The following is a 23,527-nucleotide window of genomic DNA, read 5'->3' as shown; positions in this document are numbered from 1 at the left end:
ACCCCAGTATTAGTTTACATCATTTCTGTATTTAGCATTTAGAAACTGTCTTAAATAATAAAATTGTAGCCTAAAATCAGTTTTATCAGCAGAGATATCAGTGTTAATGTATATGTTTAGAAAATGTTAAAGCTGCACTATGTGTGATTTTGTTTTCATTCAAATTGAAAGAAGTAAAGAAAGAAGGCAGTGGGCCTCCAGAAGCAAAGTATAGAAATGTACAGAAAGTGGGATAATGTGATTTGACTGGCTCGTATTAGATGTGGGTCTAATCTAGACAGTGTGAACGGCAACATTAATTAAAATGAAACCATTTAATTTTCCTCACATGGATGACTAAAAATGCCTCAATAAATATTGCTCCTAGGGTAATTTTGAGAATGAATAGTACTCGTTTAGAAATATCAACGAGCATTCAAAGCCTATAAAATGCTGTTCAGGCCAGCCCTAGTGTAATATAACACAGCAGACCAGCCTCGGTGCTATAGTGTCATGCACAACCTTGCAAAATTCTGATATCAGAAAAGTTTACTAGGGTAGAAACAGAAGAAAGCACTCTGCTGCATTTGGTCAAGGACAGTATGGTTACTAAGCCTTACCTCTTCTCCAGAGTCAATCTGAGATGACTGGCAGGACAGAGGTGGAAAAGTGAGACATCATAACCATTAAAAAGTGTCTGCATATGCATGTTCATGGGTGGCTGATATCAAGCGAGTGTCTAGGTGTGCGAGTCATACATCTGATTTTCTGCACTTCTGCACCTTTGAGTGTAACTGGTTTGGCAAAGCACATGATAATGTTGACAAAAAAAATTCTAATCGAAGCTTCAGTCAAACCCACTAACATGCATTTAAAAAGCCGTACATTTTACAGGGTTGAAAGTGTTACTGCCTGGTAAAGTGGGTCAGATCTTCTCTAGGCCAGTGAGAGAGGCTGATCAATATCTACAGGAAGTATGTGGTGGTCAACGCTGAGATAGGTGGAATAAACAGTTCTTGATTTAAGGCACGCACCTACTCAGATGGAGGTGTTGGCGAAGGCCCCTCTCTAATAAAGAATCACCTATAAAACATAGTTACAGTTCTAGAATCTGTTTGGCTGACACACATTAAAAGTCCTTGTAAATGCTTGATATATACATTTACACATATTCTGTAGCCACTGTTCCACTTATACTACTTGGCAACTACTGTCTTCTGATTCTTATTAATCATAAACAGATTATTGAACTTTAGCATATTTTAGCTTTTTACTGAATTTTACAGTTATCTGCTACAGGCACCCTGTAGTGTTCTTACAAGTTTTACTATTATGTGCTAGAGTACCCTTCAAATGGAGTTTTCAGATTTTCTTCATAGTTCAATCATTACTATATTATATGAAGAGTCAATTACAGTTTTTTGAAGTGATTCTCTGATTTCTGTGGTCTTGTGATGGTCATGATATATATAGTGCAAATACTGCTATTTTATTTACTATCCAAACTGATGTGTAAACCTTCATATTGGAGCTCTGTGCAGGACAATTTTTTTAGTCCTGCTTCTGCAAAATTTCATCCCACTAACACAGAGAATTGGTGTACTTTGTCCTGCTCCCACCAGCAACCTAATTGTTTGACCCACTCCCACCTGGTTTCAGTCTACGTTAGTCATGATTGAAAATGACTGCCACAATAGACTTGCCTTTACTCTGCTTTATTGTTGTGCATTTGCCTTTCTTAAGAGCACTTTCCACGTCTGTGACTGAAGGCTTTGCCATTTCTGTAGCCTACAAGAATGCCATGACTGTTATTCATGTGATAGACTTCGCAACTATTTATTCGTTTTCATTATTTTTCTGTTAGATATTATTTGCATATGCTATATATTATGAAATGACTGTTGTTTTATTTAGGCTATTCTCTAATTTTCAGGATGTGTTGGCCTGCACTGGGCTGGTTAAAGGCATTTTTGAAATATGTTTTAGATATCTTATCACAAAACTATTGTACAATAATGCCTCTTAAGTCAGGAAGCATAGTTTCTCTACAACGACACATTTCATATAAAAACACTCTTACTGACTTTGTTTACATTACAATTATTAAATCAAGCAGACATTTAAGTGAAAAAAAAAAAACTTTTTAGTTTTAAGCATTTGCTTAAATCAAGTTCTGGTTAACTGCATTTTATGTTCAATATTCTGCAACAACACAGAAAATCAGACACAACATGTATGCATGTGTGTATGTGTATATATGTATGTGTGTGGGTGGCTGGGGGGGCAGGCAAATAAATTCAGAGAACTGAGTAGTGGACGAGTGGGTGGCTAAAATCGATGCACATGGGAAATGCTAGGAAGAGGGAAGACCTTCAGGGAAAACTCTTACAACTTCATAATTGGGGAATAAAATGGGAAAAAAAAGGGAAAAAGACAGTCCTTGTTGAGAAGGAGCAGGAGCATTCCTGAACAGAACAAATGAAACTATTTGGTGGAATATAGTGCACGAGGCTAGAGGGAAGATTTAGGGAAGAATGCCAGGGAGTAAACAGAACTAAAGTAATGCAAGCAGAGAAGAAAGACTAACTACTAAAATAAGGGAACATCTCAGGAGAGAAGCAAAGAGGAAGAGAAAATGTGAAAAAAAGTGATTTACTCTTCAGCCTGGATGGAATCTGAGGGAGCAACGTAGTTGCTGGGGATGTAGCCACTTTCTCCTGTTGTGAGTGAGCGTGCCAGCCACCAATCCCCTTCTCTGAAACACAAAACACACACATTCTAGTATGTTGGACAACATGTTAAAGTATTTGGGTGCATCAGATGTACATAAATTTCAACTCATAAAAAGATGGACAGTGTGTGAAATGGTAGTAAAACAAAAGCAGTGATTAGTAAATTTAGTTTGGACTGGTTTAAAACAGTAAAAAAAAAAACGATATTTAATTTATTATCCTGCAAAGATACGTGCAAATTGTTCCAGAACGGTTGGGATGGGGGCATGTTTACCCCTGTGCTGCATGTCCTTTTAGCAACACAATCATTTAGGGTCTGAAGACACCCACTGATGCATTTTGAAAGCAGGATTTTTGCCATTCTTTCATTATAGAAGTCTTCAGCTGCACAACTGTGCAGGGCCTTCATTGCTGTAACATAATGGACCACAGGGTCTGGACTGCAGGCCGGCCTTTCTAGCACTTGCACTCTCTGATTACGCAGCCATGCTGCTGTAATGTGCAGTATGCAGCTCGGCGTCGTGGTGAAAGCATTGATGTTCCTGAAAACAAGTCATTTAGGAGGCAGCATGCGTTAACGGTGCCTTCACAGACATGCAAGTTACCCATGCCATGTGCACTATACCATGATAGACCCTGGCTTTTAACTTGGCGCTAGTAACAATCTGGATGGACCTTTCTTCCTTGGCCCATTTGTGTATGCAGCAATGAACAGTTTGTCAAAGTATTCCTAAGCCGATGTGGTGATATCCAACACAGAGGATTTTTTTCAGTCTTGCCCTTCCACACAAAGATTTCTCTGGATTTCCTTGAATCATATGATATTATGCACCATACAGGGTGAAACCTAGAAACCTTGTGGAGCAATGTTGTTCTTCAACTGATGCTGTTGCACTTTTGGCAAAATGGCGAGCCTCAACACGTCCTTGCCCATGAAGGACTTCATACCCTTTAATAGGTTTCTAGTCTTAAATTGCTATGGTCAGAAACTTGCTTTTTTGGAAATATGCACTTTAAGTTGATAAGGTAAAACATTAAACATTTCCTTTGTACTATTGTTGATTAAATACAGATCAAAGATTTACAAAACCACTGCATGCTTTTGCTTACATTTCACATTTTGTCCTGTTTTTGAAATTAATTTTTGTGAGTCAAATATAATGCAGCTTCATACAATGTCAAGGGTTCACTAATGCATTTTTAATATATTGAAAAAGAGTCTAATATATGTAATGGTTCATCAAAATATGATATTTTCTCCATATTGTGCAGCAGTAGCAGATACTGTATCTGATTTGATGTTTAATTATGATAACTATCCACATTTATTGTGAAGCAACCTTTACCTTGGAAAAGGCACTTTGTAATTGACAGTGATGATGATGGTCTATCAATTCATTTCCTATTAATGACCGCATCTCATCTGTGTCTCTGTTGTGGTTCTGTCCAGACAGACAGGCTGTGAATTATTGACAGCCTCATTGAGTTGAAGTTACTGACTCTATCCCTCCCTCCCGCTGCTAAAGTAATAAGACTGCTGCTTGCTGACTCAACACACAACCTCCCAAACTGTATGAGCTAGCTCCCACGGCCTCCAAACTCATTACATCCCAGCCATTTCCACAAACAATAAGGGCTATACACACACCATGACACCTTCAGGGTCTGTATACTTATAACCAACATGCATTATGCAGCTACAGTATGCCATTCAAATGAATCAGTACATGTTTTATTTAGGAAAGAGATGATACAGTAAATATAAACTGGTTCTGTAAGTTAAGATGGCACAATATGGAGAAAAGAGCAGTATTATATAATATGTGATACAGTATTTTATTTATACTATATTAAATTTTATTTACATACATATATAAGGCTAATGCTCACACCATGTGATATTATGATTTATTAGAAGCCAATGTGATGTGAATGATTTATTAGAAGCCCGTTTGCATTTTGCAGCCTCTAACAAATATGGCCAATTGATAATGCTGACTGAATTCGGCACAATACTTTGAAAGAAAGTAGTGCTGGCCAAATGCTTAATAAACTTTCCTAATTGTATTCAGTAATATATTCAATTACTAATGCAATTTATTTATTTTTTATTACATTTGACTAAATTACAACAATGATCTGAACTGATTTACAAGGGTAGCTATGCGAGTTTCAGATAATAGCAAGTAGATATGATGCCATGTACAGTACACAATTAATGCTAAGCATGTCACTTGCAAACTACACTACTGTGAAGAGCAAGAAAATTCATTTCAATCTCTTAAAAGAATTCAGTAACACTGAGATAAAAAATTGGCTCATCACACTGATTTATCAGCCTACTCAGGCTTTAGCATGAATTTCAGTGTTGTTAAAAAGCCATTCAATGGGGGTCGCTTTACAGCTGTTTGTAAAACAGTTAATAAACATTGATGGTTATCCTTTTAAGGACATTATCTTTTTATTTATCTAGAGGGCAAGTTCTAGAAATATAGCAGTTAAGATGATACAGCACAGTGGGTAACACTGCAGCCATCCATGCAACTGACTGGGCTTCGACACCCAGCCCAGCAAAGCTAAATGCCAAATGCTTTAATGTAAAGTTTTCTCCTAAAAATGTAAAAATTACCTGTATTCTGAATACTGCCTTTTCAAAACATAATGAGGACTGAATGCTAGGAATATGCACAGATACTTGAGTACTCTAGTGACTGCTCAAGGTGCCAGTATTTGAAATACCTATTCAGGGTAATCATGGGAAGACAGAGACACTAAAATTAATCTCCAGTTTGTAACCTGATTTTAACTTGTGTGTTGGCGTTTCACTTTTGCTTACTTTCCCCCCATTACAACACAAGTCAACAAGTTTGGCTTGGACACTCATCAGTCCAGAGTGCAGAAAGACTACTGGTTTGCTGAAACCCAGTCTCACATATCCCCCATCTTTATTTTTTTCCCCTCTCTCTTGCTACTCAGCATTCCTCAAATGCTATTCACGTAACTGTATACAAATAACAAAAACGTATTCCATTTACACTTGTGTTAAATGTTATCAAGATCTCTCTTTGACCTCCTCTGAATATAGTTTGAGTGTTTCAATCATAATCCGAACGCAATGCATCCCAGGGGTTTTTACACCTGGCTTTTCACGGGATTAAGTAAAATCCACATGTGATCCCGTCACCGGAAATGCTGATGGAAGGGGTAAACAGGGCCTTCATTTCTGTATTATAAATTAGTTTTCATAATACTTGTATTCTATTACGTTCCACCTCGGATTGTGCAACCCTGCTACATGTTGGTGCAAGACAACTGTGACGTCCAGTGATGGGTTTTTAATGGATGATGGTAGTAAATCATAATGGAATGTAAATGGAGTGGAAAAAGAATTCTTACGCAACTACAGGCAAGCAAATGAAAATGAAACTAGCACAAAGTTCTGAACAGAGATGTGATGTGAAGGACAAAACTAAGATGGCAGCCTCTGGTCCAGTTTTGAGGAGACGTGAGACTATTTTTGTCGTTCTCCGACAGTCTCCAGAAGCCTAGCCATATCTCTGGTGGACACGGAGGAATGACGTGGAAGACTCACATGTGAAGCAGGCAAGGACGGCACAGGCAAAAGCAAAGCAGCTGTTACTAACCTGCAGTTCAGCTTTCTCCTAGATTAAAGAGGGACCGCATGTGAGAGAGAGGGAGTAAGCGTGAAAAGGATTCAGGAAGCAGATATTAGAGCAACAGCCATAGACAAAAATATTTGAACGTGATTTAATCCATACAAAATGTATAAAGCATGTTTTCATCTCCAGCTCATTTATGCATGTAAAATTTGATTAGCTCAGTATGGTTTTACAAGGATTGTTACACATAATATTCATTTATGTCAATTTGCACTGTGAATTGAATACAGTTCAAATGAATGCTATAAGAAAACATATCGCTGCTGTCTGAAGAAAACCTCATATCCCCATTTTTGTTGTTTTTCAGTTTTTGACATAATTTGAAAATACATGTCACCCTTTGTATTGTCTGTAAATTTCATGGTGAATGGATTAAAAGAAATGGCCCAAAATGACTTGGAAAGATGTCTGGTTCCATTGACTTACATCAGAAGTACAGCATGTTTTTCCCTTCTCCTGTAAAGTTACCATTTTGGAGATTTTCGTCCGACAACAGCGATATTTGTGATTGACACACTGAAATAAACTGGGAGAGTTTCTAATGTTCCATTAATAATCATTCCATGATATCCCTTAAAAGACAGCATAAAAATACCCCAAATGTGCTGCAAGTGAAACCATTTACTTGTTTGTTTAAATTACCCTTTCACTTTTTTATGGAAAATGTCTATTTACACAAATTACATTGTGAAATTTGTTTATGATTACAACCCTGGTTTGTTCGTAATAGAGAATTCCACTAATTTTGATATTTTCTACATAATTAAACTGTTAAGATTAACATTCAGAGTGTCATGAAATGCACCGTTTTAGAGAAAGGGAGAGTCAGAATTGTTTACAGTGTTGGTGAGGGGAACCAGATAACTGAAGTGTTAAATACCTCTAAAAGCTTTCAACATAAAATTGGTTCACGGGTTGTTTTGGATACTAAGTATTATGTTTTTTTTTTTGGGTTCCTATGACCACAATTATAAACAAATCTTGCACATTATTAGAGGATTCAAATGATGTGAGTAGAATCTGTTTACATCTGAATAATTGAAATTTTGAAAAATCCGTGGAATTCCCCTTTAACCCGACAATGTGCTTTTTGAGGCGGAAGGGACATCATTAACAATCCGATTAATGTGTTATCGAAGAATCCTGGGGTGGCTTTAGGACAGTGTGTATAATAGGAGTGGGGTGGGGTGTAATTTGGGGCAGGGGGGTGCTCAGCGTATGGTCCACTGCCTTTGTATTGATTACACTGTAAGCAGCATTATACTCATTTTTTTAAAAGCATCTCTGAGTCTTTTCATCATACATTTGGAAGCAGGGGATGCTGTTTGTTCTTTTTCTAATGATACCGTACACGCCAGTCTAAGGAAGTGATCATCGGGAACACAAAGAGAGAGAGAGAGGAAGCGGAGGCAAAGACGTGCAGCTGAGCTTTTGTGAGCTGGGAAAGCCCAAAAAAGGACACACACACACACACACACACACACACACACACAAAAACAGTCATCTCTCGCAAATCCAGAGCCTTCAGAGGAAAGCTTGTTCCTATGGTTACCAGTGGGGGAACAAGGAGGGGCTACATGCACTTTGGTGGCACAGCAGCCAGCAAGCACAGCCAGAGCAGACAGACGAGAGTGTGTGTGAGTGTAAAAGTGCTTGCATGAGGGGAACAAGTGGGTGTGTTAATGTCTGCCTCAGAGGGTGTGTCTCTTGGGCACAAGAACTGTGGGTGCTGAGGAGACTGCAGCACCCCAAGATTTCAGGATTGTTTTAATGTATCTGCTAAAAATCATTGAAAGGACCCCTATCCTACATTTGTCTTGAATATGTTTTCCTTTGAGGTCTGCTTATCACCCTGTCATCATGCCAAATATCAACTATCTGATTGGTTGGTGCTCAGCTCCTTTAATTAAAGCTCATCCACAAAGACAGAGGGCAGAGTGAGCTGGATGTGCATCAGTAGTGCGATGGGTTGTTTTTATGCCTATATTGTCATTTCTTGGCACATTACAGCACATTATGACACATAATAATGTAAATGATCTAAAAGACTCAATAAAATACTTCTTTCTGATTATTCTAGCATGTCATCACAGTCACGTTACTTGTATGCTGCTTAAAATTTCCACAGCAACTTAAAACACCTTGCCGTATTCCTGATGTATTCAGTATGAGTGACTGTCCTATGGTTTCAACTGTTTAGTACTTTTGTGGTGTGTGTATACAAATATATAAGTGTGTGTTAACATTGCTGAGGCAGTGTGTGTGTGTGGTTTCTCACGTGTTGTTGACGATCTGAAGCCGCTCTCCTTTTCTAAATGATAAATCTGAGGCGGTGCGTGACTCGTAGTCATACAAAGCCACAAATGTAGTCACGCCTCCTACACAAAAAAAGTAATGAACAAATAACTCGTATGCAAAAGTTTGAATATCCTCACAGGTTCTGTAAAAATATTTTTGCACATCCTCTACAGGGAACACATTTACACATGGCATTTTCTGCAAATTTTAGTCTACAATTTCTATTTATTTGCTATGTTTAACATACTTTAAAAAACAAACAAAAAACAAACTATAACATGTTATAAAATAAAACAAATATTATTTTATAAAACTATAAAATAAAAACTATACATATGCTTTATGTTTATGATAAACAGTAATTGTGCATTACAATTTGGAACTGAACTCCACTCCACATGTTAGGACTGAACTCCACTCCACATGTTAGGACTGAACTCCACTCCACATGTTAGGACTGAACTCCACTCCACATGTTAGGACTGAACTCCACTCCAGATTTTAGAAGTGAAACTACATATTGTATAACAGCCAAATTGAACCTGCTTAGCTTAAGCATGCACAACGGCTTGTACCTGCTGCAAGTATGCTGCGGTGAGGGGAGGTGATGCTGTTGGTGGAAGAGTCCACACCCCCAAACAGGGCGCGCTCAGCGTTGTTGTGGATTGCCTGAACACCAGTTCGCATGCCATCTGCTGTTGGGCTTCGGCTGGGTGTGAGGGTCTGGTGCGGATGCCCTCCCCCACTACCACCCCCACTCCCTGTGCCTATGGTACCGTCTAGGCTCCGGGAACGCTGGCCAGGTTCTTTGGGCTTGCTCTTAGTTCCCCCCATTACCTAGGCCTTAAAAAAAATAAATAAATAAAACAGACGCCATTAATTCCAGCACTGAATAACATGTCTAAAAAGAGGTAAAGGTTTGAATCCTCATACAAATAATTATTTACATGAGGTAAATTATTTAAGCAGTCCTTTATTTAACTAACCTAACATATTACATGCCATACAAACTGTTCTGTTTAAGTGAAAGTCTTCAAATATACATTTGATTCCAACACTATCACTGCAAGATATAATGTGCACGATTTAGGCATGACCCCCATCAATTATTAATACCATGTGTTATATGGAAATAATAAGCCATGCCTTTAAAGTTACACAAATGAATATTGATAGTGCTTTGAAATAATACTGTGTGCTTTGAAATGTCATCTGTGGGGAACAAGATTAATCAGCCCAATGAAAAATAACAAGAATAATGATATCCCTTATGATACAGTACATGTAATTCCAAGCAGAACAGATACAACTTCATCAAGATGCAACTTCAACAACAAGATGAACACTTCATGTACACACAGCAAGTGAGGCTAAGACAGCAACACAGAAAAGACAATGTTAATGAAATAACTGCCATGATGTGTGAGCCCTCCAGTATTTTGAGGGTCACTCACAATCCATGCTATAGTGAGCTTTACTATATACTGTACTGTACACTCTCCCAGCTGCTGCCCCCCCCACACTTCTGACAGCTGCTGCAATCAGATCCTTACACTGTTTTCCTCCACCTCACTAAGGCATCTCTCACACACACACACACACACACACACACACACACACACACACACACACACACATTCCTTCACTTTAAAATACTGGCAGCCACACACACACACACACACACACACACACACACACACACACACACACACACACACACACACACACACACACACACACACATTCCTTCACTTTAAAATACTGGCAGCCACACACACACACACACACACACACACACTTGTTTTTATACTTAAAGTAAGAGGTCACTCTTTTTGGTCACCTTAATTGCTTTAATTTCCAGTTTCAATGGTTATTAAGTTCAAGTTATTCATTTTTCAGGAGATATTTCTGAGAGATGAGTTTCCACTTACATAAGGAAGGGAAAAGTCACAGGAAAATAAGTAACTAGAGTTAAAAAAAATAGTTTAAAATGATTAAAAAAGATCCAGAGAAAATGGGTCTTCTGAGAACTGCGCAAGACCAGGTAGACCACTACAAACAGCCACCATCAGATAAACAGTGCTTAAAGCTTTCATCTTTGAAAGACAATAGAAAATCAAGTTTCACTCTTGCTTCAGATCTGAAAAAATCCACAGATGTTTCTGTCCATCTTTTCATTGTGAGAACTCAACACAATCTGAGTCTGTGTGCTGCTGTCAAGACGTTGTTACTGAGGAAAGGAAATACTGAAGGCAATACTGAATACTTAAAATTATAATATATTTAGTGAATTTCATGAAATATGACTTTTTCTCATGTTTGCAAGTAAATATAGGCTATACTTTGCTACTCATAAACACCACCACATCATCAAAAACACAATGTTAAGAATGTGGCTGAAAAGAAAGATAACGTGGCTGTATCACTAAATCTCAGCATCTAATGTGACACCTGTGAGCTCATTTACTCTTCTGAACAGCAGCCACAGTTACTCATCCAACACCAAATCCTACCAGCTTTCCTCAGGCTTACAACCTGTAATGGATACTTGAATATCAAATATGAGTCAGAATCCACATCCTTAAACATAACCCTAACCTTAATTCAAGCTCATTATAGTTTTGAAAGTTTCATTAGTTTTTATTTTTATTCAGTTTAGTGTCAGTAAGTTTTAAGGGTGTGCTAATATTTTTCATTTTGTTTTTAATAGTTTTAGTTTTTATTTAGTTCAGATTTATTCTTTTTAGTTTTATGATGAACATTGTGAGAGTAGGCATTTGATTAAGTGTAGAATAAAATAAACACCACAGTACACTCATTCACACAGTGAACAGAATAAAAATTAAAAGGTATTTTTTTCAGTCATTCCATTTCATTCATGGTCACACACACACACACACACACACACACCCACCCCTCTGCCTCTTCTCTCCTACAGTGTTCATCACTGCCTCTCAGCTCAAGTCTCTGCTTGCCAGTGGGACTGGAAGGTCTTGGGTGTGGGAGTTTTTTCCTCCAGATACACTGCAAGAGTGACAGCTCTGTGCTCCATGCATTCCTTCAGCTCTTAGAGGAACTGCTCCAGGCCCAGCTGACTGGAACTAATCCCAGCAAAGCAGTGTGACTGCAGGGTCAGTGTGCGGGCAGTGGGCCCAGCCGTTACTAAACCAGAGCATCTACCTCAAGACAGATCTTATATGGGTGAATAGAGCCGCAGGCTTCAGATTCACTGTTTCACTTCATCGTATGCACCAGGAATGCAGTGATGGATTTTTTATGGCCAATTCCAATTTCCTTACAGCCAAATCAGCAGATTTTTATTGCCTGATATGATGTAAATAACTGCCAGACATGAATATTGTTCATATTGCAAATCATGGAAATAATATATTGGATAATGATGTTTAAGTAAACATATTTGTGTAGCTCAACAGTGGTTTATTATTCTTTGATGTCCCTTCACTTTTAATAAGAACCACATTTTAATCACATTTAACAATTAAATATTTTACTGCAAAACACAAAGTAGAACTGAAGAATATCTCAATAAACCCATGTCAATACTGCTTTCTAACTCTAAACCAGATGAGTAAGTGCATTCGTTAGCGTCACTGAATTTTTCAAGTCATTGGTCTCATATGTCTCCTGTATACTCATGCGTCTGACAGTCAGACCCTGCTGGAAAATATTACGGTTCCATTGACTTAAATTAAAGTATGTTTTGTTCTTCTCCTGTTAAGTTACCATTTTGGAGATACGAGGTTTTCTTCCGACAACAGCATTGTCATTAATGTTAATGTGGTTTGCGTTATTTATTTATTTATTTTTGGCATCTGTGCTTATTTGTGGCATACCAGTATCACAGCTCTTCCAAAGCTCATACTGGAAGAAATATTTTGGCCTGTATACCGTCCACTGACAAGCCTCAAACCACAAAGACAATATGTCTCATTTAGCCAATCGACTAAACAGGATAAGCATGTTTAGCACTATTTGTACATTGCATTATCTGTGCTTGTTTAGCGGTAAACCAGTAGAGGTTACGACAAAACATAAGAATTTTAACCGGTATACTGAATGAACTGGATGAACCGGTATGCTGGCTTCTAAGCAACTGTATTGCTATAAACATCAAAATAGATGTCCTGAGTCAATGAGATTCAGCCAACAGTAGACCTATTGTTAAACAGTGAACAGAAAAAATGCAGAGCGCCCCTAACATTACAGGGCCATAGATCTAATTAGATCATTATTATTTCTCATTAAGCATCTTCATAGAAGTCAGGTATCTAAATACTAGCTCACTGGTAGCCTTTTAGCTTTTCACTGGAGAGTAAATGGGAGTTTACTTCAGTATATTTTTGGAGCACTGTCCCCAGTATTAAGTGTGAAACTACTTTTAACCATTACAATCTGGGATGCTGAATAGCTTAAGGGGGCAATTCCCCTTTTATTACCTTATCATTCCTGAAAGCTTTAATGTGTGGATTACTGCAAAACTGCAATTGACTCTTTCTGTATGAATATGCAAGGACAGTAAAACATAAACCCACTGGAGAAAAAGAAAAAAAAAAAAAAAGACAACAGCTAATTAGCATTCCCTCGGCCATATGCTCAGAAAATCTTAGTAATTCATAATTCATGGGCTATAAGGTCCCTCTGGAACATTTGCATATGCACTATATTAAGGGAAAAATACTACCAGCTTCTACAATAAATGCAACAATAAGTCACAAAGTCGCAACAGTGAAACTAGTGATGCTGCTGTCATCACTTGACTCCACTGGGCCAGGTCTAGATTAGCCAGGGTAAGCAGTGGCTAATCGAAGAGCAGTCCATGCCTGGCAAATTTCCAGTCATGATTACAGCAGTCATTAATTGGAAAAAGAGTGTGGCTTTTGTTATCAGTACATGTTTGGCCGTGTTTGACTGCAGTGCCCTTGGCTATAGTCACTGTCCAGAACAGACCTCTCAATGGGCATGCCATGAATGTGATGACATTTTCCATAGTAGAAGCTACTAGGCTTGGACCAAATGAGTTAACAGGCAAACCCACTGTAAGGCAGAATGTGACGGTATGCTTTCGCAGAGGGAACATCATCATGCAAGCACTAATGCCAACTGACCAATCCCAAGCCTTACCTGCACTTAGTTACTCTTGCTATCTAGGTCAAGTTTACTGAAAAACAGCAGGCGAAGCCATCAAAATAAGGCAGCTGTAATCATATTACATAAGTGATAATACCAATTCAGGTTTGGTGAACAGGGAAAAATTTCAAGTAGATGCTATTTCCATCTCACACCTCCATCCCTCCCCCACCCACCACCTCTACAGTGTGTCTCACTGCTGACTAGGTGAGAAGACAACTGAAGACACTCCACACAAACCAGGCTGCAGGCCCTTATGTGGTTCCACCCAGGGTGCTTAAAGCGTGTACCACCCAACTTTGTGGAGTACTTCAACATGTCTTCAATTTGAGCCTGAGTCTCCAGAGGGTCGCCATGATGTGGAAGACATCCTGCATTGTTCCTGTCCCAAAGACACCACGACCCAGTGACGCCAAGGACTACAGGCCAGTGGCACTGACCTCTCATGTCATGAAGACCATGGAGAAGCTCGTCTTGGATCAGCTCCGACCCATAGTCCAGCCTTTCCTAGATCCCCTCCAGTTTGCCTATCAGCCCCGCCTGGGAGTTGAAAACGAAATCATCTACCTGCTCAACCGAGTTTATGCTCACCTGGATAAGCCAGCCAGCTCTGTGAGGGTCATGTTTTTTACTTCTCCAGCGCATTTAACACCATCTGGCCTGCTCTTCTGGGTGATAAGCTCACAGTAGATGCCCCCCTTGTGGCCTGGATTGTTGACTACCTGACTGGCAGACCACAGTACGTATGCCTGCAGCACTGTGTGTCGGACAGTGTGGTCAGCAACACTGGAGTCCCACAAGGTACTGTCCTCTCTCCCTTCCTCTTCACCCTCTACACCACAGACTTCAGCTACTGCACAGAGACTTGCCACCTTCAGAAGTTTTCTGATGACTGCAATAGTTGGATTTATCAGCAAGGGTGAAGAGGATAAGTACAGGGCGACGGTAAAGGACTTTGTCGCATGGTGCGAGCGGAACCACCTGCAGCTCAATGTGACAAAGACAAAGGAACTGGTGGTGGACCTGAGGAGGGACAAGGCATCGGTGACCCCTGTGTCCATCAGCGGGGTCAGTGTGGACACTGTGGATGATTACAAATATCTGGGTGTGTATATTGACAATAAACTGGACTGGGCTAAGAACACTGACGCCCTCTACAGGAAGGGCCAAAGTCGTCTCTATTTTCTGAGGCGCCTGAGGTCCTTCAACATCTGCCGGACTATGCTCAGGATCTTCTATGAGTCTGTGGTGGCGAGTGCTATCCTCTATGCTGTTGCATGCTGGGGAAGCAGGCTGAGGGTGGCAGATGCCAACAGACTCAACAAATTGATCCGCAAGGCCGGCGATGTTGTGGGTGTGGAGCTGGACTTGCTGAAGGCAGTGTCGGAGAGGAGGATGCTGTCTAAGGCCATTATGGACAATGGCTCCCACCCACTCTACGACACGGTGATGAGACACAAGAGCTCATTCAGCTCAAGACTCACTCACCAAAATGCACCACAGAGCGCCACAGGAAGTCATTCTTACCTGTGGCCATCAAACTCTCTAACTCCTCCCTCAGTGTGTGATTCACAAAACTCAATACGAAACTGTTCATATGTGCAATAATAACAATTGTGTGTGCAATAACTCAGAGGGACACTAACTTAATATAAATAATTTAAATCATTGTAACTGCTTTATACCTGATGTTTCATATTACTATCACAATCACCGCCTCCTTACTATATTCTTAAGTACTTAAATCTGGTGTACATACTGCAAATTCTCTATATTGTCTTAAGTTATTAGTAAAGTGTTTATTTTTACATAAATGGCTGCAACTGTAACAACTGCAATTTCCCCCTGGGATCAATAAAGGAATCTGAATTTACAGGGGCATTCTAGTTTAAAACTAGTGCTTAAATGTTATTTGTTATGGTTTGAAAGAATTTACAACTTCATGTTCATATTCATGCTCATATTTTTGTTCATCAATGTTGTCTCACTACATTACCCAGCATGCATTCCAAACATATATCATGGGTTTGGGGGATCCCTGTGGGGTCAACTAATCCTGACTGCAAGCCTTGCCACTCTATCTGTTGGCTACAGCAATAGCAATCAGCAACAGAAAATGAATCATGATATGTAAATTATAGAAATTGCCAGAAAGCTAACTTGCTAATTTTAGCTTCTAGTTTGCTGTTCTCATTTGATGAGTCCTTTTCTTCCCATTTGAGTAATCCATTCAATCCATACATCAAGATTCAAATGACAAAAAAATCAAATAGAAAAAAATGTTAGCTGTGCACAATCTAATTATCAATTTGTGGATTAATTATCAATTCAAGTGGAAGTCTGCGTAATCATATATGGCTAATAACACAAAGATAAACCACTCAAAGCGTCACATATGGCTCACATATGGTTATTCAGATCATTGATCATTACTACTTCAGATTTATGGTGAATCTGAAATCATAAAACACGTTCATTCCACTTCGTGACATCTTGAAGTGAAACATATGAGTGACAGTTTTTTTTTTCCTTCATTTTAACAATCATTTTGTTCTTTAAAGTTGATGCATTGTGCTTAATATGGCTGTGCTCACAAGTTAACATGGTCATAAAGTCCATTTTGAGTTCAAATTGACTGATAAAATGAAAAAAAAAACTCCACCACATGGCTTCAAAATGATGGCAAAGTGGCCACTTCTTTTGGAAGGAGCACTCAAATAGAGACAGTTTTAGCATTAAGCTTTCCTGGGGAGTTCTCCTGCAGAGCAAATGCATCTAAGCCTACATTAAAATCTCAGATTAGATGGAGGAATCATTACTTTAATCCAGGCACAAATTAGGGACTGAGCAATCTCCCACTGGGCACAGCCTGGACGGCAGATTTGTGTGGCACTAATTTGGGGACAAGATGCAGTGGCCTCCCATGCTCGTGTTTTCAGTAGGCCTTTGGCAACCAAGCGCCAGCTTTAATTAACGAGGCTAGTTATTTGATAGCAGCATGCAGGTGGCTTTCAGAGCTTCGCCTAAATTGCTTACTGGTACAGATAGCACTGCTGCACAAGAAACACCTTAGTGTTCCAGTGTAATATATTTTATTCTAAGTAAGTAAGGCTGCTGCGTTCAGATGGCAAAGTTCATTCTGCCATTGAATCCAACAGCAGGATGAGTATTCGACAGGGTCTGCTTGTTTAAATAATCAAATGAAAAAATGCTTAACTTCAGCGGAAAATCACTTATCTCGAGGAAACGGAACTGGAGAGTGAATGTAAGGCTGCGCACATTTGCAAAATGTGCAAATATAAATTGCAAAATTGACAAATATAAATTCGCCAGCATATGTAAAATCCCCTACATTGTTATCACAGAGGTTTGATAAGAAAACCTTGAGAAATGTAAGACAAGCATCCCTCAGTACCACAGCTTGGTGAGCAGTTTAATATAAAAACATCTCTTTGCTAGCTTTGATGTTCAAGGCACTTGCTAACATTTGCTAATGTTTACATGGGCTGATTATAAGAATTAAACCTGGTGGAAGAGCAAGAAAAGCTAGTTTCTTTAGTTTATCCATATAGTGAAATGTGTGCTGTGGTGTTGAATTTTACACCCCTAATACCACCAGCAAAGACCTGCTTCAGGTAGATTAACCACTTCAAACACGTCAGATTAACCACTAATTTATGCAGGAGCTGAGAGTGGAATCAAACAACGATGGGACACATTTTAAATTGGGGGGGGTGGGGGGATGGTGTCCCTTCTGATAGTCCCATACACATCACTGACTTAATAGTGGTAGTGGTAGTCTAACCAGGTTTCAGTCAGTATTTAGAAATGTAAAACAACGGTAGCAGCTCTATGCCAGGACTCTTTATTGGGAGAGTCACTATAAAATTACAACACACAAGGTAAAACATGTTAATATGTCTGTTATAAGCTTTGAATTGCATGAAAAGTCTCAAAAGTGTGTGAATGAACATTTAGCTTAGTGCTAACATGCCTTTAGATTCCAACAGGGATACTGACAGAAATTAGCATTGTAGAGTTTTATTTCCTAATTTTTGACAAAACTGGCCTGAACTGAAGGCTAAGCCCTAATAATGGTTTGTTTACATGCAAATAAAGTGTATATTCAAACAAAAATACAAATGTAGCAGCATTCAAAGCCCTTTTACTGTCTTTATCCACCTTCCCAGCATGACTTGTTTTATGCAATTATCCTGTATTTAGGTACAATCTTAAGACACGAAACATACATTATCATACCCACAATTAATTGAATACTTAATTACAAAATTTACATTTAGATTCAATTTACTTCAGGTTTAAGTCAAAAAGGAGGTTTTTCCTTACAGCAACACGACTGTAGCTAAATACTTTTTTTAACCAAAATTCAAATCATAAATGATTCTTTTCCACTATAAACATGAGTATGATATAAACTGAAATTGTAGAATTTACATATCTGACAGAATTCCTCTGTGTAAGCTATGAGTGTGAAATAGGCCTAATTAACAAACTCACAACATGATTTTCCTGTTGCCGGCAATAACTGCCTCGTCTCAGCTTGAATGGACATCTGGCTCACATGTTTTCATAATGCTAAAGCATGGGCAGCTGCAAAACTGCCAGGTCTTGCGCGAGAGTAAAGCACAAAGAAATAGTGGGAAATCAATGAGGGACTCCGATCCACTGCTTCGTCTCTTCTGTCAAAAAGAAAAGCCCCTGTCATATGTGAAAGCACTGCAGGAGTTGAGAGCGTGGGGCCTCTTCTCTCTTATCCAGTGGTTGAAGATTCCTGTGGATCAGACATGCTGCTGAAGCGGATCGTCTGTCAGCCAGTCTGAGCTTCATGGCTCCAAGCTTCAAACTCTGAGCAAGTTTCTGAAGGTAGGAATTCGAGTAGCATGTCATTACTCTTGGGCCGTGACAGACAGCCATAATGGGGAAACGCGAGTGGGCGCTAAACAGGGGTCAGTTTGAGGACAGGGGCTAGAAAGTCCCCCTCCCTAGGGCTTGTCAGTGCAGCAGGGAGCAGCTGGAGTGGCTTCGCCAGAGTAGCTTCTGCATTTTGATTCCTTTATGAACATGCAAGGGCACTTATGCACTTCCTGTGCATCTATGTACGTAATTGCGGAATGGCACGTCCACTCACAAACACACCCACCCACCCACAAGCTGTGGACTTCCTCAACATGACAGGATTACTATGCATCCCTTAAATAGGGCTGGGTGATCTGGGTGACATGGCCAGAAGTATGTGGACACCTGACCATTACACCTATATGAATTTATTGGACATTTCCTTCTAAAACATTAACATGGACTTGGCTCCCTCATTGCAGCTGACTCACAACCAACATTCTATTTTGTCCCAGAGGTGTTCAGTAGGGTTGAGGTCAGGGTTCTGTGCCGGCCACTGGAGTTCCTCCACACCAAACTCGTCAAGCCATGTCTTTATGGACCTCGCTTTGTGCACAGTCATGCTGGAACAGGAAAGGGCCTTCCACAAACTATAGCTACAAAGTTGTAGCTGGGAATTCTACTGTGCATCCTTTAGTTATATGAGAATGGCATGATTTTATAGCCTAGTATCAGGTTCATCATTAGATAGTGATGATGATCTCGAACATTACCAGTTGCTGTAGTTGGTTAATTAAATAAATGTGTTTTGTCTTTAGAAACTGTTATTTTTTAATCACCTATCATCGTTTAGCAGATACTCTTCAGAAGACACACAATGTAATGTAACATTAAAATAATTAAAATAAATACAATTTAGAATATTGACTTGATTATGCACATTTTAATGGTACTGCAATAGGCCTTTGCCATATTTACAATGCAGAATGCTGAAATAAGCAAATGAACCCTCTTACAAATTCCAATCAATACTATCAATCTTAAGCATTCATGGTGGTATTAACGGTATGTTCCAAGTCATCTGTATTTTTCTTGTTCTAGTTCCTGCTTTCTGACAGTAGACCTTATCTACATAGATTTGGAACAGCTAACAAAACAGCAACAGTTTTGTTTATTAGCATTCTGTATAAAGAACGTCAACATAGCAAATGATAAACGAATTGTTAAACGTGGCGTCTTTATGAAAAAATTTAATATTCCTTTCTTTATTTTCACCTTTAAGGCCAAGACAGTTTTGGCTCTCTCCGAAATGCATCATTTCCTGTAGCCTGATCGTCTAAAATCTGGCTGGCATTAGCTTAAACAAAAATCCTCATTGTCCTCTTTCAAAACAAGCCATGAGATCAAGCTGGGTGTTACAACTATGACACTCTTCCCCTTGTTCTGCCCTGGCACATGGGACCGCTCTGCTCTTTAACTTGAAGCTCAGCTGACCATCAGAGAGATTCTGACATTGTTAGTTTAAAGTTTAAAAAATAGTGGTTAATTTGATTAGTTTATAAAGTGTGTGGGTTTGCTTAATTATGCAAGATAAAAGGCAGAGCACCATAAATCCCCCTATAATTCCCTCCAGCTTCAGCTGAATAGAAATCGCCTGTTTTGTTGGGGTTTTTTTTTGGCAGCTTCTTCTGTCTCTGCAATTCATGATGTAAACAGAGAGGTGATGATTTGTTCATGTGCATTTTCATTCACATACTGTAGGGTGTTAATATACATACATTAACATTACATGCACTACAACAGTGGTCAACAACCCTCTTCCTGGAGCCCTACTTTTCTGTAAAGTTTAGTTTCAGCCTGCATCCAACATGCTGACCTCCACTCACCTAACACTAATGCAACCAAGCAAGAAGTTCTGAAGAGGTTAATTAGCTGAAGCAGAGGTAGCAGACTGTGGTTGGAACTAGATTCCACAGGAAGGTAGAGCTTCAGGACCAAGGTTGGTGACCACTGCACCACAACAATGTACAAGAAGATAATATATAAAGAAGGGCTTTAGATTATGGGGAGGGCATGTGCAGGCCTACGTCACGTGCTGGTTGAATTAAAAACTTCATGAATCAGGGAATTGGGAATTTTTCATACTAGATCATCAACATTTTGTGAATTTGTAAGGACAGTATCAACACAACAGTGAACACTAAAATACCAGGCCATAATTAGTATACAAGGAACTGAGTTTATAACAGCAAACATTTCATACATGCAGTTGTGAGATCCTTCTAGGGTGGCTTTATATTTATATTTGCATCATGACACAATATATTTTCAATACATAATTAGAAAATTATGCTGAACTTACTTCTGAATATATTTTTGGCACTGTTATTGGCATCTTGTTGAAAGTATGACTGACACCAGTCTTAGAATATATATATACATACATACACACGCACACATACATACATACATACATACATACATACACACGCACACATACATACATACATACATACACATATATATATACACATAAAATAAAATCAATAAATATAGTATTCATAAAAATGTAAGCTGGACATGCTGCATATGTTATTATGGCTCAGCATTACAGTTCATTTACAAACATATCTTGTGTTTCTGTATGGAGTGTGGCTCTTAGCCTTTGGCTTAAATGAGTAAATCATTGGTTCTTGGTCAACACATTAAATTGTAAAATATTTTTAAACCTTTAAAAATTAGTGCTAGCTCCCATACTTGTAGCCCGTATTGTACTTTCTCAAACAAAGTTGGAAGCATGTAGTTGTCTAAACCCAGATTCGTCCACCAAACTGCCAAATGCAGCCAAAATGCAGACTGACAAACAAAGTTGGAGCTGAAGGTTCTACTGTGCAGCGTTTAGTTATACGAGAATTTATTGCCTAGTATCAGGTTCATCATTATATAGTGATGATGATTTTGAGCATTACTAGTTGTTGTAGTTGGTTACTTGAATAAATTCTTATTTTATTAATCACCAATCATTGTGAATGGCTTTAGATAACAGTGTCTGCTAAACAGTGTAATACAACATTAAAATAATTAAATTAAAATAAATAAAATGTAGGATATTTATTTGATTATGCACATTTTATGCTGCAATAAGAAAATAAACAAATTATAATTTGCATGCTGGAGGGCTTCTGAGGGTCACATTTCACCAAGTTTTATGATATATTACTTGTAGCCTATACTGTATTTTCTCAAACAGTTCTTTTATAACTAGATAAAACAAGTGTTTAGTTGATAGCCCAGCACATTCTCCCTGCAAGTCAAGGCACCTCTTTGCTGTTTGACACTGCGCAGGTGATGGTCGCATGCTCTTTTCTTAGTTGGTTTCCCAAGCTTTCAAGCCATCACTTAAAAGTGAGCTGGCTGACATGTAAAGTGGAAAGAGCTTATCCAACAAAACACATCTTAAGATGGTACTTCTTGCTGTGGTAAATGCAGTTTGTGCGGTTCATGAAAGCAGCTGTGACATTTACAGTAGAGCAAAATGCTACCTTTACTCATCTTGGTCGTCCCTGCCAGGCCACAGGTGCCGGGGCTGCTGCAGATAGCCATCTTGCTTCTCCTGCATTTGCATGGGCTGACATCAAACATGCGACTGGCCAAGGATAATATCCCATGGCACAGTTTGTTCAACACAGAAAAAAAACGTGGGTGAAAATGTCTCCCCTACAAAAGGTTCTGTGCAGGTCCATTTCTCATTCATTAAAGCACAAACATCTTAAATGTTCCCTCATAAAAGGTACAACAGAGGTTTTTAGGTCCAATTTGTACCATGAATATGTTTTCCAGGTGAAAAGTACATATTTGTACCTTTTCATAACCTTATGTTTTAACACAGAACAATGAAATAAAAGCCTAGAAACAAGACGGGGTGTGCAGAGTCAATACAACTTAGAAAATATTATATGATTATGGTACATTAATGTACCCTGTCTAAATACACAAATGTGAGGGAGAGAATTTCTTTCTGGAAATCTGCATTTATTTAATACTTCGCAAGGTTCTCCTGGAGTAATTTAAAGAGAATAAAACTTAAAGGTCTAATCAAAACAAGCTATGCAGAGTGTGTGTGTGTGTGTGTGATATTATTTGAGTACAGAGTACCAGCAGAGATTATTAACTTTAGGGCAGGAATGATACACAGTTTTGGCAGATTAATAAATTTTGGCCTAATGATTTTAAATCAGAAATACATGTCTAATTATTAGTCCATTTTTATTTAGACTCATTTGTATTCAAACTATGCAAGCATTACAGCATTGCTCTTGAATCACTGTTCAGTTTGTATAGAGGGGTTAAATTCATGAAACACTCAGTGAGCTCTTCTCTTGATTAGGATGCTGGCAGAATTTGCCAATTTTGACATTTATGGCCTCAATTTAAGGCCTAGCTCTAATAGTTACTGTTTCCCACTGCTAAATAATGCCTCTATTATTTAAAACTAAAGATATTTTACATATAAAATTCAATATATGAATGTTTCCATTGGTGCCAAAGGGGGTGACAAAGCCTTATGTCCTTTTAATGTTTTAAAAAATGTAAACAGCTTTTACATCAGTTCATGGATGCTCCTGTAGCTTGTTCGCCCATTTGAATTTAAAGCCTCAAGCTCCACACACATTCACCTAGCACTGCAGCATAGCTTCAGCTTGTGTTGGTGGACGTCCTTGGATGTGTGTTCTGTGGTTTTGAGTCAAACTGCCTTTAATAAAAAAAACTATTTGAATAGCTACTTAAATCAATTTCTTCTTCTTCTTCTGCATGTTATTACATTCTCAAAAA

General features: G+C 38.7%; 1 protein-coding gene across 4 annotated transcripts in view; it reads right to left on the bottom strand.

The window, feature by feature from the left end:
• The window catches only part of src (v-src avian sarcoma (Schmidt-Ruppin A-2) viral oncogene homolog), a 66,974-nt gene that overhangs the window by 17,757 nt on the left and 25,690 nt on the right, over positions 1–23,527 (bottom strand). Inside the window, exons 2-6 of one of the 4 annotated variants that reach the window (XM_017694240.2) lie at positions 9,265–9,532; positions 8,670–8,769; positions 6,356–6,373; positions 2,636–2,734; positions 600–626 (exon numbers count right to left, since the gene is read on the bottom strand). In XM_017694240.2, coding sequence (XP_017549729.1) covers positions 600–626; positions 2,636–2,734; positions 6,356–6,373; positions 8,670–8,769; positions 9,265–9,523 — 503 coding nt within the window. In that variant the 5' untranslated portion in view covers positions 9,524–9,532. The remainder of the gene's footprint in view (positions 1–599; positions 627–2,635; positions 2,735–6,355; positions 6,374–8,669; positions 8,770–9,264; positions 9,533–23,527) is intronic. The other 3 variants (XM_017694241.2, XM_017694242.2, XM_017694243.2) reach the window with 3 other exon arrangements.

The sequence above is a fragment of the Pygocentrus nattereri genome, chromosome 9 (assembly GCF_015220715.1).
Source record: "Pygocentrus nattereri isolate fPygNat1 chromosome 9, fPygNat1.pri, whole genome shotgun sequence".
Taxonomy (NCBI): Eukaryota; Metazoa; Chordata; class Actinopteri; order Characiformes; family Serrasalmidae; genus Pygocentrus; species Pygocentrus nattereri.
This window is presented reverse-complemented; position numbering and strand designations above follow the sequence as displayed.